The sequence below is a fragment of the Epargyreus clarus genome, unplaced genomic scaffold (genome assembly GCF_041222505.1).
Source record: "Epargyreus clarus isolate Ecla_fem2 unplaced genomic scaffold, WU_Ecla_fem_2.2 ptg000006l, whole genome shotgun sequence".
Classification (NCBI taxonomy): Eukaryota; Metazoa; Arthropoda; class Insecta; order Lepidoptera; family Hesperiidae; genus Epargyreus; species Epargyreus clarus.
This window is the reverse complement of record NW_027332214.1, coordinates 10,849,637-10,866,526: the sequence shown is the minus strand read 5'-3', so window position 1 is coordinate 10,866,526 and position 16,890 is coordinate 10,849,637. Positions and strand designations below refer to the sequence as shown.

General features: G+C 41.9%; 1 protein-coding gene across 5 annotated transcripts in view; it reads left to right on the top strand.

Annotated features, from left to right (window-relative positions):
- Window positions 1–16,483, top strand: part of Bruce (BIR repeat containing ubiquitin-conjugating enzyme) — a 51,720-nt gene extending 35,237 nt beyond the window's left edge. For 4 of the 5 annotated variants that reach the window (XM_073074058.1, XM_073074055.1, XM_073074056.1 and 1 more), the window contains 25 exons: window positions 282–508; window positions 1,086–1,279; window positions 1,606–1,741; window positions 1,828–1,912; window positions 2,291–2,472; window positions 2,919–3,017; window positions 3,341–3,494; window positions 4,732–4,874; window positions 5,724–5,924; window positions 6,654–6,902; window positions 7,333–7,452; window positions 7,824–7,964; window positions 8,340–8,560; window positions 8,993–9,215; window positions 9,574–9,815; window positions 10,268–10,429; window positions 10,846–11,017; window positions 11,590–11,752; window positions 12,531–12,648; window positions 12,796–12,922; window positions 13,301–13,521; window positions 13,995–14,234; window positions 14,663–14,851; window positions 15,035–15,169; window positions 15,399–16,483. In XM_073074058.1, the coding sequence (XP_072930159.1) occupies window positions 282–508; window positions 1,086–1,279; window positions 1,606–1,741; window positions 1,828–1,912; window positions 2,291–2,472; window positions 2,919–3,017; window positions 3,341–3,494; window positions 4,732–4,874; window positions 5,724–5,924; window positions 6,654–6,902; window positions 7,333–7,452; window positions 7,824–7,964; window positions 8,340–8,560; window positions 8,993–9,215; window positions 9,574–9,815; window positions 10,268–10,429; window positions 10,846–11,017; window positions 11,590–11,752; window positions 12,531–12,648; window positions 12,796–12,922; window positions 13,301–13,521; window positions 13,995–14,234; window positions 14,663–14,851; window positions 15,035–15,169; window positions 15,399–15,587 (4,333 nt within the window). In that variant the 3' untranslated portion in view covers window positions 15,588–16,483. The remainder of the gene's footprint in view (window positions 1–281; window positions 509–1,085; window positions 1,280–1,605; window positions 1,742–1,827; window positions 1,913–2,290; window positions 2,473–2,918; window positions 3,018–3,340; window positions 3,495–4,731; window positions 4,875–5,723; window positions 5,925–6,653; window positions 6,903–7,332; window positions 7,453–7,823; window positions 7,965–8,339; window positions 8,561–8,992; window positions 9,216–9,573; window positions 9,816–10,267; window positions 10,430–10,845; window positions 11,018–11,589; window positions 11,753–12,530; window positions 12,649–12,795; window positions 12,923–13,300; window positions 13,522–13,994; window positions 14,235–14,662; window positions 14,852–15,034; window positions 15,170–15,398) is intronic. The other variant, XM_073074057.1, reaches the window with a different exon arrangement.
- Window positions 16,484–16,890: the final 407 nt, after the last annotated feature.

Here is a 16,890-nt window from a genome sequence, read left to right as displayed (position 1 = left end):
TGTGTGCGTATTGCATGCATGACGAAAAAGTATTAATGATACTGAACTGGTATGCATGCGAAATAGATGCGCACGCGAATATAAATCCGCATGATATGATTTTTTTGTGTTGTCCCGCGGGTTAAGTGTCTGATTGTTGATGTGTTAGTTATTGTCAGTGATCTGCAGTAGCTATTCTAAAGAAGTTTTTTTGTCTAAATTAAACTAGTAAGGATTAAATAATTTTGTATTAGTGACATTACTAAAACGTACTAAAACATTTTTTTAATATTTTTTTCCAGTAATAACTGGGCGTGCGTGGTGGCGGCGTGTTCGCGTGCGCGGCTGGAGGCGGCGCGGTGGGGCGCGCTGAGCGGCGGCGGCGTGCGCGCGCTGTGCGCCGCCGTGCTCGCGCAGCACGCGCCGCACGCGCACCACGCGCTGCTCAACGCCGCCGCCGCCGCGCCGCAGCTGCGTCCCGTCGTGCTCACCGCGCTGCTCGACATGGACGTGTACGCGCACGCGCACGGTCAGTGTTGCACACGGTCCATCGGGTTTTCCGAGACGTTCCAACTTAGTTTTCAGGAGTAGCGGCGCATCTGAGGCCGACCTCAGGAGGGAATATCCAATCCTATCTGGGGTTGATTACAGATGTCCATGGGCGGCAATAGCCACTTAAAATCGGGTGAACTGCATGCTCGTCTGCTACTCCTATATTATAAAAAAGACTCTTACTGGACATAGGCCTTTCCTAATTGGCAAAACTGCGGCCAGGCTTTGCCTTATGTATACAATGTGTAGTATAGAGAGTTACTCCCACTTAGTTACCGATTAATCGAGTCATCCATTCACCTGGACGACCTGAGATTATTAATGTTTATGTACTATTTCTATATTTATGAGTAGACGCTTTTAATAAATAATCAATGTCAAAATTTAGTGACCCATTAACTCGGCCATACTTGAACGATTATTACAATAATACAGTAAAAGAAACATCATTTATAATATAATTTATATTGTATCTATTTATTTAAGCTGCATTGATTTAATATTATTTCATGATTACGATAAAATAAAATAAAACATATTTATCGTTTCTACAGCGTTCCAAACGGGCGTCGGCGGCGGTGTGGGCGCGGGCGGCGTGGGCGCGCTGTGCGCGGCGGTGCGCGCGCTGTGCATCCGCTGCGCGTCGGGCTGCGCGGACGAGTACGTGCGCTGGCTGCCCGCCGCCGCCGAGCGCTGGCTGCGCGAGCGCAAGACGCCCTCCGCCGCGCTGCTGCACACGCTCGCCGAGGTAATCATACCTACGTGTATTACACTACCCACTACCTAAGAAAATCTCGTATAGTCTCCGCCGAGCTGCAGGTCCGCTCTGAATAAAAAAACAAGACGCATCGCAATAGCAAATTCCAGACATTAGCGGGAAGAAGATGAAGAAATATATGCTAACTAAACCGACACGCAACAACTTCAGAGCGGATTCTAGCAGTTTGGCGCGGACTATACTAAGTCGGTAGATGGCAAATTACGAACGAATTTACGAATCCAGGTTATTGATTTTACTACAATTCGTATACTATAAATTTACACATTTTATATATTCATCAAATTTCCATACAGGTGTTATGGACTCTGAAAGAAGAAAAGACTCTTGAAAACTTAGAGGAACTGATGACGGATGATCTCTTTGAACTTGTCTACACTTGGGTTAAGGACGTGCCCGAAGCAAGCCTGCTGAAAAAGGCTCTTGACGCAAGTACGTATTTTTTTTATATTATGATACTGTTTATTTTATGCGGTTTTGTTTCAATTGTCTGATTTATCTCTTCTTTTCTATTTCAGTTCTATGTTCGATGTGCTACATCCGACCCCAGTTATTCCGGTTATTACTGGAACAAATGGAGATACCTACAGATTTGGATGAAAGGTACCTCATTTATATATTTTCACTGCCATGTGCTATGTTTATTCAATTATTTATGAAGGAATCAAATTATTTAATTGTGTTAAAATTTTATTTAAATTAACTTGTTCAAATCTTATTAATAATAATTCAATAATTGTTCTCACAAATTTGAAATGAAGCAATTTTATTTAATTGTCTTTATTAGTGCAATAATATTTGTTACATGCTAAGAACATAAGAAGAATTTCAATATTGTTTGCCATTCAATAATTTGGTCATCAGCTCGCTTTTCATCGTAAAAGTGCGAGTGCTCATATAAGTGTGTATCAAATGACATCCCAATCACAGCTTACATTAGCCTCCTGTTATGTTATTTATGGTGCGATGTTAACATTCCAGCATGGAGTGCCTGACGGACGACACGAAGGTGTCCGGCGTGGCGGCGGCCGGGCGCGACTGGGACGCGCGCGGCGTGCGCGGCTGGCAGCTGGCCACGCTGGCCGCCGCCGCCATGTCGCCCGCCGCCACGCTGCGCCTGCTGCACTCGCCGCTGCCCGCCGCGCTCGTCGTCGCCATCGCTGGTCACTTACACTTTACACCTTACTACTGCGCTTCGTATACCTAACATTACGTTCACTTGTGGACTCCGCGTCAAACTTCTAGTCCGCTCTGAATATGGAAACGAGTCGCGCAATAGCAAATTGTAGGTATTAGCGGACGCACGGGACCCCCGTCCACCTCCCCACGGGTACATAGCTGTGTTAATTTGCCCTACCTGTTGCTACGAAGTATGTGCTTATAGTTGTGTACGACCGCAGATTGGCTCGCTGAGTCCGCCTGCGCGTAACAACTTCAGAGCGGACTAGTAGTTTAGCGCGGCTTATACTACCGCGCTTCATACAGTTAAGGTTATGCGTACTTGTAAATCTTACAAGCTCGCTTTAGACTTTCGTTGTTTGTGCCCAAAATTACTATATATTTATATTACGTCAATACAAATATAATACATTTTATTTAAATTTTGCAGTATACAGCGAAACAAAACTGGAGAGTATTAAGCAAAAATTGAGTGCTCAACAGAAATCAAAGAAACGCACTGTAGATCGATCGGGACAAGATAAAGATGGTTAGTATGATATCTATAAAACATATTTATTAAATTGTATCTAGTGAATAATGGTATTCATTAACGCCCCTTTCACTGACACTTGAAAATTCCTGCATACTAGAAAATGCCCAATTTTAAACTTTAGTGACCAAAATTTAGATTGAATTGCGCGTAAGTTGCATGTATCACTTTGTAATTTAAAACTTTGTAATTAGAAATATAAAACTTAAAAAAAAAAAAAAATGTATAGTATAAAACTTTGTATATTTGTTCAATTTTAATCATGATGAATACGTTTAAATATTTGGCGTGTATTTCATAGATTTGAAATATATTTGCAGACGTAGCGACCATGAAGTGGATCCGCAGCGCCGTGCGTTGGTGCGGCGCGGCGTGCGCGGAGCGGCGGCTGAAGGACTGGCTGGGCTCGCCCGCCGGCCGCGTGTACTGGCGCCCGCTGCTCGCCATGCTGTGCCATCCGCGCCCGCATCATTGGTCAGTGTTACATCTCTTTAGGTACCAACCGAGAATCTGCCTGGACAAAGAAAGAGGGGATCCTCGAAACCCGAAATTCCACGCCCACCACCCTTATGTTAACATTGCTTTAGCATATGAGAGACTCGGAGGGTATGACGTCCTACTTCAATCGACATCTGTTTAGGAATACTTCGCTGTTAGGCCTATCTTAGAAATGAGCAGGACAATAGCTTTGTGTCCTATTATGGAGAACTTTTTACGAGTTATTGTATTATTTCACTATAAGTTAAATGAATTTATTGATGTGATAAGATAAATTAGAATGTCATTTTAATTTATTAAAAGAAAATAATCGTTTCATTCAACACTCAACAACGATTAAGATAATCATCACTGAAAAACTGAAATTTTTATAATTTTAGTTTATCGTCAAATCGTCCGACAATGTCAGACTTCCGTGAAGATAAGTGTGTTCTTAGCACAAAGTTTTTTAGCTTTGTGCAATGCAAAAATATTTTTGTGAAGAAACCTACATGCAAATATATAGCGATTCCGCAGTTACTTATAGAAGCTACGTCGTAACATCGTTAGCGTGAGTCAAAAAAGGTACAACGCCATCTAGTGTACGATGGAATACATTTCATATGTAGTGAATAACGCCATCTATCGTGCGTTACAACATATCTTTTTATCTCAGATTGAGTTGCCGTTCTGCATTGAAAAATATGCAAAAAGGTACAATTGTTATGTGATAATTAGTCGTGAAACAATATTTAAATTTATATCGTAATGTATGCAACATAAAACATATGGCGATTTTTACTGAGCAAGAAAAATACGGCTAAGAATTTAATATCTTAACATTTTTGAATTACTAATAAATAACGTTCGGTATAGTATACTGCAATAAATGGCAAATTGGTTCACTCGCCGGCCAATAAGTAAAATTCATCGATATGACTAGTCTTCGATAAAGGGTTTACCATTTTGAATTTCAAAGCTTTCTAAAGGTGAAATTCTGCTTAATAACAGTAATGTTAGTGTTTTTTTCTGGTTTGGTGATTGTGGTTAGGAAGAATCACTTAGAGAACTCTATAACTCTTCGCTTGCTCTTAGTGTATAAAAAATACCAAAGCACTTGGAACAGACTTTGATTAGGACTCCACTTCTGTTTGACATTCATTATAATTATTGCAGTGGCTACTTTTATTTTATATTAAAAATATATGTAATTCTCATTTGTTTACTCTTGTAGTTCATGGGAGGAGGGCTCTCAGTACGCTCACCTGGAGGAGGAGACCATCAGGCTGTTCGCAGAGCTGACCGTGTGCCACCCCTCCAACCAGAAACTGTTCGCGCACACCCTGCACGGCATATTGGAGAACGTGCACTGTACTGGTAAGACAGGATAGAAAATAAAATTCATATGTTTGTACTTAAATTGTGTTTATTTTATTGATTTTTTTATTATGCCATTTACCATATACACATAGAACGACGTTTTTATATTTATTTTACGGAAATTATGTTGTTGTGGAACATTTTCGTAAGTTTTAAATTTTTACTTCATTTCTTTTTAATAGAAATTGAGTAGCCTGTGAAATGAAATTATTTAATTCGTTTTTGACGTGACAACGTCTTAAATTAGGTTGCGGCTGGGAGTCACTTATGAAAAAGTGTAACGCCCGGTAACGTTACGATGAGTCACCGAACGAGAGAGAGGCCCGCCGAATGCCTTGCGTCTCTCTCCCACTCAACTATGATCGGTCTGCCGCGCGCGCAGCACTAGAGACTAAACAAAATATATTTCTATAGTTAAAATTTGTGCAATTCTTATTTTCATTCAATTCCTTGTTCCTATTGTGCAATTTAATTATATTCATATCAATAAATATTCTACCGAGAAAAAGACGTTGTCACGTAAAATCTTCGCCCGTAAAACCGACTTTACAGGCAATCATTTTCATGTTCATGTTTACTTTTAATATAATTATAGAGAAGTATATTTAACACAATTTACGATGTTTTGGTGATACTTGTTTTCATTTTTACAATAAGTATCAATATAATTAGTTAAAAAAATGTTTTTGATCAATGTACCTTTAAAAGTAATTTAGTAAAATATTTTGCATTTTTGTTAGTTTTAAGGAAGTGCACAATATTGTGTATATCACTAAATAGCGATCAATAGCGTGTATATTATTGTGGTGTGTCCGGTGTTGACGTGTGTGTGTGTGTGTCTGTCAGGCGGCGAGGGCATCACGGGCTTCACGCGCGCGCTGATCCTGCGGCTGGTGCTGTCGGGCGAGCGCGGCACGGTGGCGCTGCGCTGGGCGGGCGCGCCGCCGGCCGCCGCGCCCGCGCACCCCGCCGCGCGCGCGCACGCGCTGCTCACGCTGCCGCTCGCCACCACCGTGCGCGCGCTGCTCGCCGAACACCGCCCGCCCAGTTAGTCGCGATACTCTTCAATATTACTTTGTTATTTCTAGTATTTAATAATATTATAGTAGGTAGTAAGTATATATAATTTGCTGGGGCAAAGAGGGTACCCTCGAGACCCGAATAATCTCTATGTTGGGGTGGGCCCATATTGCAAACGCAGACGCGACATATGCTAGACCGGTGGGGACCGGTGAGTGAGCAAGTCCCATCTTGCTGCTGTTAATTATTACGTATTTGAGAAACTCATTTCAGCGTACGTCCAGTTTTTGTAGTGGATGGTATATATCGATCGTATATATTGATTTCAACGTTCAACGCCATTTACTATCAAAATACATAAAAAACATTTTGACCAAAAGTGAAGTTAACTGATTTGTGAATTAAGGTATCGATATGCAGAAATAATTTCAAGTAAATAAATAACATCAGGCCTTTGCCTGGTTTCTAAAGTTCATCACGTTATAAGTACCAAAATCTCTATTTTATTCTATTTCAAAATATTAAAAAACATCGAGATTCTAAATTCGTAATTCCTAAGGCTGATATTTTTCCTAAATAAAAAAAAATAAGTAAACTTATGAAGCAAATTTATATTTTAACTTCTAATGTTGCAATATTTAGCACAATCACGTTTCCGTACTAAATATTATATCATATTTCCTTTTTAACATTGTTACTACTTTGTGTGCACTAAATATAAAGTAAATGCACCTAAACTTATTTTTTTTGTACCAGTGCCTGTACTGGAGGACAGCTCGAAGGCTTACATGGGCGGACCATTAGGCGCAGCGTCAGTACTGCGCAGCGCGTCAGACACGGCGTTGGTGACTGTGGCGGAGGCGTGGGAGCTGTCGCTGGCCGCCGCCAGCGCTTCCAAGGACAAGCGCGTCAAGGACGTGAAGAACTCGCTCAAACAGCAGACCAACAAAAAGCGACAGAACAAGGCCAACAGCGACGCCGCCGCAGCTTCTACTAGTAATGACGGTGAGTGTGTATATTCGTCTTTCGTGTCCGTCGGTCGTGCAAGTCCGATTTCGTATAGGCGTTGTGTTGGAGCGCTGTCATGTAGCTGTCGAATACCGATCTTTCGACAAAGACTATTTACTAAGTGATAACTATTGATTTGCAAATATTTTTGCGAAGGATTTTTTTTATGGAAAAAGTGGTAAATAGGAACAATTCATCAGCTAGCTATGAATTCGGTTTGAAGCTGTTCGCGCATTATCATTACGAATAAATAGTTTTATTCGATGTACAATTTAACGCGACACTTCAGTACTTGGACATTTGATTTGACCATATATTGTTCACGCTAAATAACAAACTAGAACACTGAAAGAACAGCCTCCGAAGCGTACATTTAGCCCGGCTCCGTTATGCCGGTAGAAGCCTGGATTTATTGTGTTTCTCGCAGCCACCAGCGAGGCCAGCGACAAGGGTGTGAAGAAAGGGTCCAAATCTTCCCTCAAACATGGCGACGATGGCAAGGGGACAAAGGGGCAAACCGACGACGTCGACTTTATTAGCGACTATGGTTAGTCACATGCGCACTGCCTGCATCATCATAGTAGAAATTTAGTAACTGATCATTCAAATAGTACGAATTATCAGAAAAGGTATGCCGCAGGATCGGTATTAACTTTTTCATTTTCATTTTTTTATTTGACACATGTTGGGGGTGTTACATCAATCTTATAACAGATGAATTTTGCGACTGAACTGTGTTTAACAAAATTTATTTACCATTTCGCTGATTCATTAGCTTTTTTTTTACCACGCCGGACGAATGGAAAATCACTATCATCGCACAATTTGTTAGTTTGAAATTTAAAAGCTTTTAGTCTTGATGCCCTGGTTTTAATGTATATTTAATATAATAAGATTTGTCTTTTTCAATCGTTGCAGATCTGACTCGGATTCGTGTGAAAGTGCCCGGTCTGGAGGGGTATATACCATTGAACACAACGCTCGCGCAGCTGACCGAAGCCTCCCCGCACGAGTTTGGTCCTCATCTTACCCTGATTTTGCATCTCAACAATAACGGAGGTAAGTTTTATCAATCATTTATCAATTTTTGCAGTTCCTGTAGGAATGTATTCAGGATAATAAATAAAAATAGCAACGATATTGAAAAACTATTAAATTGCACGTTAAAAAAAGTCATTAATTACTTAAAAGATAACAAAGATATTACATCAATAAAATGGTGTAAATTTTATTATAAAAATATAAAATAAAAATATATTAGTGGATTTTTTCTTTGTGTACTACTTACTAATTCTCTAGTCTTTTTCCTACCGTGTATGACAAGCACACGGGTATGTAGTATGATGCTAGCAGTACGTTTAAGAGTGAGATATGTGAAGTGTAAATATAAGCGACAGGAGAAGCGCATTAAAGAACATTTTCCATGTCCGGCAGGTCCGTCGGGCGAGGCGTGGGCGGGCGCGACCGGCGGCGAGGCGGGCACCGCTGCGGCGACTAGCGCGGGCGGGGGCGCCATCCTGCGCGAGTTCGGCGCGTGCGGCGGCCTGGCGCTGGTGGCGGCGCGCCTGCCGCGCCCGCACGCCGCGCCCGCGCCGCCGCCCGCCGCCAACGCGCACCTCGACCTCGACTGGGTCAAGCTCGATGACCCCTACGAGGTATGAACTTTAACAAAACATTATTTCTTTAATTGATTCCGTTCAATTTCACATTGTTGCTATATAATACAGTACATATAATACAATACAAAATACAATAGCATAATAACAAAATAAATATACTCATAATGTATTTATAACTACAAAAGATTGCTAAATCATAAAAGGTTATTGATAAGGTTTGATATTAATTATTATATAATAATGATTCATAAAAGTCTTATTTATCGATTATAGAATGGTATAATTTCGTTTATTTACAATCATTTATTTAAAATAAATTGAATTAAATTCATATATCAATGATAATTAGATTAAAAAAAATACAGCCTAAAACTATACTGAACATAGATGAACATTTATAGTATATTTGAAAAATTAAGTAATTCTTAGTGATTCTTCCAATGAATAATATGATACCGTCCGCTACAGGAGGTGGTGGAGCTGGGCGTGACGTCGGCGGCGAACGCGGTGTCCGGCTCGAGCGGCGGCGGCGCGGAGGGCGCGGTGGCGGCGGGCGTGCCGTCGCACGCGCTGGTGGCGCTGGCGCTGCTGCTCAAGCTGCCCGGCTACGCGGCCGCGCTGCTCGACGAGGGCGCCCGGGCCGTGCACCTTCTGCGGCTGCTGCTCGGCGTCGCGCATGATGAGGAAGGACGTGAGTGCTGTTACATTGTTATTCATTACAAGTTAGCCACATTAGCTTGGTTAGGTTAGACTGGTTAGGCACGTTAGGTTAGTTAGGTTAGATAAAGTAAACAATAATGGGTATGTAATAAAGTACTTAACTACAAAACTACTTAAATAAACTACTTAAGTGTACTCTACCATATGATGTACACGTTATACTGCTTTTGGTAAGTTTTCAAAAAGGATTATAATGACAAAAAGGTAATTGAAAAGAATAAGTGTTAATAATTAATACATGATTCAGAGTGGGATGTAGATTGTTGGTGTGTACTCAATTTCATTGTATTCATAAAAATACATAAATACGCACGCTTTTTTAATTGTAGGGAGCATCGTAGTAAGCGGCAACGGGAACGGCACCAGCGGCGGCAACGGCGGCGGCGGCGCGAACGGCAACTGGTCGCTGGGCACGCTGCCGTTCCGCGTGGTGGCGCGGCTGCTGGAGGCGGCGCCGTGCGGCACGGACGACGGCCGCGCGCTGCGCCGCGCGCTGCTGCAGCTCGGCGCCGTGCGGCTCGTGCTCGCCTGCCTCGCGGTCTTCACGCACCACAAACCTACCTCCAATGAAGTGAGCTATGAACTCAAAGTATTGAAATATGGAAACATTTATGACTTTGTTTCTGTTAGGCTTTATAGAATAGTTAACCATTGCCACATCTCAACAAGTTAAAACATACATATATTACACATGGCATAATGTTTTTGAAATTGAGATATTTGAACTGAAATATTATAACCTATTTTTTTTGAAATTATTTAAATATCTGTACACATTTAGCGCTCATACTATATAATTTAATGGAATTACTTTTAGTAGAATTTTACTGAAGTTTTTTTAAACTATTTCCTCCTAGTATCATATTATAAAATTTAATAATTATAAATACGTTTAATGTAATTGGTATAAAATCCTGGAAATTATTGAAAAATGTTTAATATTCAACAATCTTCATATCACAAAATAGTGCCGAAATAGATTGGTCCATCGTTACTTAATATTCTCGATATGCTTACTTCCAGAATAGCCAAATGTCTAACGGCGGCAAGGGCGAGGACAAGTCCCAGTTGTACTGGGCGAAGGGCACCGGCTTCGGAACCGGTTCCACGCAGCAGTCGTGGAATGTGGAGCAGGCGCTCGTGCGGCAGCGGCTCGAGGAAGAACATGTCACAGTGTTGCTGCAGGTGAATTAGTGAATTAATAGGCATTTAGTGTCGTAATCTGACGAGTATGCTTGTTATATGTGGCAACTGTGGTATTGGGTATTCGAAAAATTGTTGTTTTACCAAAATATGCAGAAGTATGCTGGGTACTTATGCATATTTTGGTTACATCACTATTGTGTTTAAAAGTTAATTCGGATTCGTGAGGTCGACACATATTAAAGCGTTGTCGTGAAGAGTGTTACTACTTGAAGCATATACTGGTATCCGCGATGCTGGTGCGGCGTTAAAACTGTTGTGGCGTTGTGGCGGCCCTATATAACCTGTAATGAAATTACCATAAAATTTCTTAATTGTCTTAATATAGAACCCTCTACATACCTGTTATTGATTAGAAAGAACACATAACTAACCTAACCGATGTCCGGTACCGTCAGGTGCTCGCGTCGTACATGAACCCGGGCGAGCGCTGGCCGCCGGAGGAGAGCGCGAGCCCGGTGGGCGCGCCGCCCGCGCCGGAGCCGCGCGACCTGCCCGCTGAGTTCGTCGACCTCGTCGCGCCCAGCTCGCTCGTGCCCGCCATCTGCTCCTACCTCAGGAACGACTCGGGTATGTATATGAACGTAGAAAGTGACACAAAGACTCGGAGTACGTAATTAATAAGGGGGGCAATAGATTGGATGCGTAATTAATGATGTTTGTGCAACGTGTGCATAACAATAACTAATACGTCATTGTTGAATCTGGTGCGGAATGCAATATCAATGACTTGGGTACATATGCGTGACTGTCGATTTGTGTGCATATGTTGTTTTCAAGTAACGTTTTCCAGTCTTTCAATGCTTTCAACATCAATCATAGATCACTAAAGACTTAGATACGTAAACATCGGTTCGCGTACGTAATTATTAACTACTTGGGTTTACAACGACTTAGCACGTAACCGACAACTCGCGTGATATGTAAAAAAATCTCGTTTAGTAATTACTTTTGTACGTAAGTGACGATTTGTGTTTTAGATTTACAATAGATTTAATAGTTACAGATGGAATATTTCTAGCATTGGATTAAAATTATCAATAAATAAGAATTTAAAAGTGAAATGAAAAACTATTTACCTCTTGGTGCTATGAGTTATCCGTAAGCAAGTATATATGAGCATGACTCGCATGTCCGTGCAGTGCTGGACATGTCGCGGCACATCCCGCTGTACGTGTGCGTGCTGCGGTGCGCGCGCGCGCTGCACGCGCTGCGGGCGCCGCGCCTGGCGCCCGCGCTGCGCCCGCTGCCGCGCCTGCTGCACACCATGAGCCGCACCACCAACTCCTACGCCACCAAGCTCAGGTAACAACACACTGTACACATTGTCATCACGCCACCAGGCTCAGGTAACAATACTGTACACATTGTCATTACGCCACCAAGCTCAGGTAACGACACTGTACACATTGTCATCACGCCACCAAGCTCTTTTAAAGGTGGTAGAACCCTTTGTGGTTCGACTCCGGCGGCACCACCGCCAAACCTATTTCTGCCTAATAACATCAGTGTTAAGCGCTGCTGTGTTCCGTTTTGAAGGGTGTGGTAAGGGAGACAGACTTTTCCGAAGCATTCCAGCTTAGTCCTCAGGGGTAGCAGCGCATCTGTGGCCGACCTCAAGTAGGAATATCTAATCCTATCTGGGGTTGATTACAGATGTCCATGGGCGACAGTAGCCGCTTACCATCAGGTGGACTGCATGCTCGTTTGCTACTCCTATATTATAAAAAATAGAAAAGCTCAGGTAACAACACTGTACACATTGTCATTACGCCTCCAAGCTCAGGTCGGAACGATGTACATGTTATCATTTATATCATCATCATCATCATCGTTATAATTCACGTGGTAGTCAATGTCATCACCATCATCAAAATGATCACTGTATCTCAATTTACGATATTTAGTTCTTAATTTATAATTCAATTGTTTATACTTATTTAACAAGAATTAATCTGCAATGTAATAACATTGCTTACCAAAATGTGATACTTATCAAAATTATTATTTCCTATACGCTTAGTCAGAAGTATTGACAAATCAAATATTACTGAAAATTGATTTTTATTTTATATTTTTTCAGAATGAGCAAAAAGAACATTTTCGGAAAAATGACATATAGCCAAAGATTTAGTTCGTCAAGTAATTCTGAATTATCGGAGGAAGACGAAGGTTTAGCGTCGCTAATAGCCGATATTCAGGTGAGTTTCTTTAAATGTTTTTTAGCAATTATTATTTTTAATTTTATAGTACACATTTAAAAACATTTACTATAAATCGTTTCCGTTATTAGTAATGTTTTCATTAGAAAAGCCAGTATTTTAATGTATAATACGTATAATCTGCAGGCGACGAGCGCGCTGATGTGGCAAGCGGAGGGCGAGGCGGAGGCGGGCGCGGGCGCGCGGGCTCGCGCGGCGGGCCCGGCCGGCCGCGAGGCGCGGTACATCGAGCTCATGCGCACCATGCAGTTCGGTCAGTTGTTCTCTTGGAATAATATTTGCTTGATATAGGACCAATAATTATATTACAAAAGTAGAAGGAAAATTGAATGCAGTAGGGCCAACATTAAAGAGTATGACATGCAAATGAAGACTCACAAATAGGTCATAAAAATTGAAACACAAAGAGTTATCAACAAATAAGTTATCAACAACGTGTACAATTAACCTAATTTTACATATTTACCTATTTATCTAGTAGTCATGAAAACCAATAGTAATTCTTTAATGTTATAGGTCCAATTTGATGTTATAGGTCTTTAATAGTCTTTTTTGGTGCAAAATATGAAAATAAATGAAATCACTGCAACCAATAGATAGAGTGAAAACGAACCAATCCTTGCCCCCACAGAGACGTTCGAGATGATAGTGGAGTGCGGCGAGGGCGGCGGGTTCCGCTTCACGGTGCCGTACCACTTCGAGGGCACGGTGCGCGCGGCGGGCGAGCGCACGCACCCGGCGCGCATGAAGCGCCTGGCGCAGGAGGCCGCCACGCTCGCCACCTCGCTGCCGCTCTCCTACTCCTCCTCCGTGTTCGTGCGCACCGACACCGACCGCCTCGACGTCATGAAGGTACCTGTTATTAAAAAATAAAATACACCAAAATAAATTAAGTAATGACTCACGAATATTATTGAATTTAGTAGTAGAATCAAATGAATGAATAAATGCTTTGGCTACTGGGTACTTTACGATTATGTGTTGTATACACTTGCAAGTACAAATGCAAAGATAAGTGCTAATATTTAATGCCTTTAATGCATTTGTAATTCCAATAAAGTACAACTTAATAAAATTTACTTTCGAATAATTCTACTAAGTATGTAACAGTATTATGAACAGTATTATGAATCCATTCTATATCAGAGTGTAATCAGGCATATTTACTACGTTTATTACTGCTACAATTTCTATGTTTTATAACATTGATAACCCGTTTCTACTACACGGAATTACACCTGTATAACATATAATATTAACACGCGTGTCACACTACGATTATATGCAACACACGTTCTAAAGTAACTTACGTTCCATTACATCAGGTGTTGATAACTGGGCCGTCGGACACGCCGTACGCGAACGGCTGCTTCATCCTGGACGTGTACTTCCCGGCGGAGTACCCGGCGGTACCCATGCTGATCAACCTGGAGACCACCGGGCGGCACTCGGTGCGCTTCAACCCAAACCTGTACAATGACGGCAAGGTGTGCCTCTCCGTGCTCAACACCTGGCACGGCCGCCCCGAGGAGAAGTGGAACGCGCACACTTCCAGCTTCCTGCAGGTAAATGTTTTGGGATAAATGAGTGATTTATAGAATCGACAGATAAAAATCTAACACCGTAAAGTTGGCGAGTAAATGTTGCAAGTTTTGTTGACCATTTTATTTTTAGGTATATCATTTGAAACTATATTATACGTTACACGCGTCTTTACTTTGAAATAGATAAAAAATAAGCACTAAGTTGTAAAAAAGGTGCATCTATTTATGTCTAATTAAATAAAAAAATAAACTAGAAAAATTAAACAACAGTGTAAAATGTTCCAATTTGAAGAGTGGTAACGGAGATATACAATATAATTGGGGTGCTTCAAGTTTAGTCTTCAGCGGTAGTAACGCATCTGTGGCCGACTACTTGCTACTTCTGTGTTATAAAAAACGTAACGGTGATATTGGTTTATGAATCTCACGTGTTTCCCGATATCCCTCAGGTGCTGGTGTCGATCCAGTCGCTGATCCTGGTGCCGGAGCCGTACTTCAACGAGCCGGGCTACGAGCGGTCGCGCGGCACCCGCGTCGGCAACAGCGCCTCGCTCGAGTACAACTCCAACATCTACCAGGCGTGCGTGCGCTGGGCCATGCTGGACCATCTGCGCTCGCCGGAGCCCTGCTTCAAGGAGGTACGCTGCTTTAGTTTGTTACTAGTCTACTGTTGCGAAAATATTGCAAAATTGCAAAATTTAAACTCAAATAAAAATATAATAGAGGTTATGATATTTTTTTCTTAATGCTCGATATTATTTTTGTATATTGTTAATGGCTATAAAGAAATGCTAAACTAAATAATTTTATGTTTTTACCAGGTGATCCAAACACACTTCTGGATCAAACGTAATGAGATAATGCAGACTGTAGCGAATTGGATCACAGAACTGGAAGGGCAGAGCGGCGACGAGCGTACGCAACGCAGCATACAGTTGAATCTAATGGCACTCAAGGTAAACATTTTACTTCATGTATGTATAAATAAATACAATCTACACAAACATTGCAATGAGGGTGAGAAAAGATGATCTGATATAATATTTTAGCTGATGAGATGTGCCATCTTTAAATTCTTAATTGCGAACAATTTATCGAAAAATAATTAACATTGTCAACTTCGAATGTTTCTTTAAGGAACGTATTATGTAGACTGGTGTAATAGAACGTGTATGGTATCCGCAGCGGCACTACGTGAAGCTGCAGGAGGAGCTGGGCAAGCTGCCGGTGCCGGCGGGGCTGGAGGAGCTGGACGAGCCCTTCACGCTGCCCGCCGCGCCGCCCGCCGCGTCGCCGCCGCCCGCGCCCGCGCCGCCCACCGCCGACGAGATCGACCACGACATGGAGAAGATCGTGTCGCAGGTGCTGGACTGAGCGGCCGCGCCCGACGCCGCGATCGCCCCGCGCACCGTGTATTTTAACTTAGAAGTTGCGTTTTCTATGGTTATTTTTTCTTTCTAGTAGGAATTTATCTAGCATTTAGTGGGAGCTCAGTTTGATTTGACACGTATTGTGATACTATATGGGGCCCGCGCGTGACCCGGTAAGGTAGGTAGGCCCCGGTCGCCGGCGACGATGTACGAGTCGCCCGGCGGCCGCGGCGGCGCGCAGCGTGACGTGTTGCGAGTGGGGTCGCCCCTGACGAAGTCGGATAAATACTCTTTAGGAATGAGCCCTTATATTTAATGTCACGAAACTTGCGCTGCATGCTAAGTCATTTAGAAGCGCCCGAATGGAGACTGGGAGGTCGTTCGGTGGCGCCCTTATATACCGTAGCCAGCGCTGCCGACGCATCCGGTCTTCAGCCGGGCGGGCGTTTATCACTATGTATATTAAATTATAATTTTGGTGTATATAAAAATATTTTATTGAGTTTTATTAATATTTGTATTGTATTAAGTAATATTTGTATTTGCTATATTACTATTAAAGTGTAGGGAGCTTAGCATTACGCCGGAACGATGGAGGAGCTAAATAGTGGGAATATATATAAATTAGCACACGGTAGAAAATTATGTACAGGCCTAGCCGATTCACTTCACGATTCAACATGAATGTTACTTAGTGAAAGAGCTGACAATAAGTGTTTAGTGTAAAGTTTGGTGCTGAGCGCACAGAAGGCGGGCGGTGGGCGGGTCGAGTGTACATACAAATCATCAGTAGATCTCCCTCGATGTTTATCACTGTACTTTCATTGTGGAACTTAGGACGTCTACATGTTAAATTGACTGTGAATTTCGGTATGTAAATAAAGAATTTATGTTACTGCAGTCGATGTCTTTTATTTCAATGTCATTAAAAATCCGTTACTATATAACGTTTTGTTGTAAGGAATAAGTAAAAATTCTGTAATGTACAACATACATACAATTCTCACTCTCTCACAGACAAACATTCGACAGGTTGAACAAAGAAAATCCCGGGACGCGGAAATTAGGTATCTATTTTTAAAATACAGGGAAGCAATAAATAACAATGTTACATTTCATAATAATAAACAAATGATAAATATAGATAATATTTTTTGCGGCTTAGACAGTAATTATGTTCTGCCATGGAACAGAAAAAACAAGTGGGCACGATTACGATTCTTACGGCGCCAAAATTTGAATGCGGATCCTTATAGATCTCGACGAGACAAGACGAAAAGTAAGAATAAAATTTTTTGATATCTCGC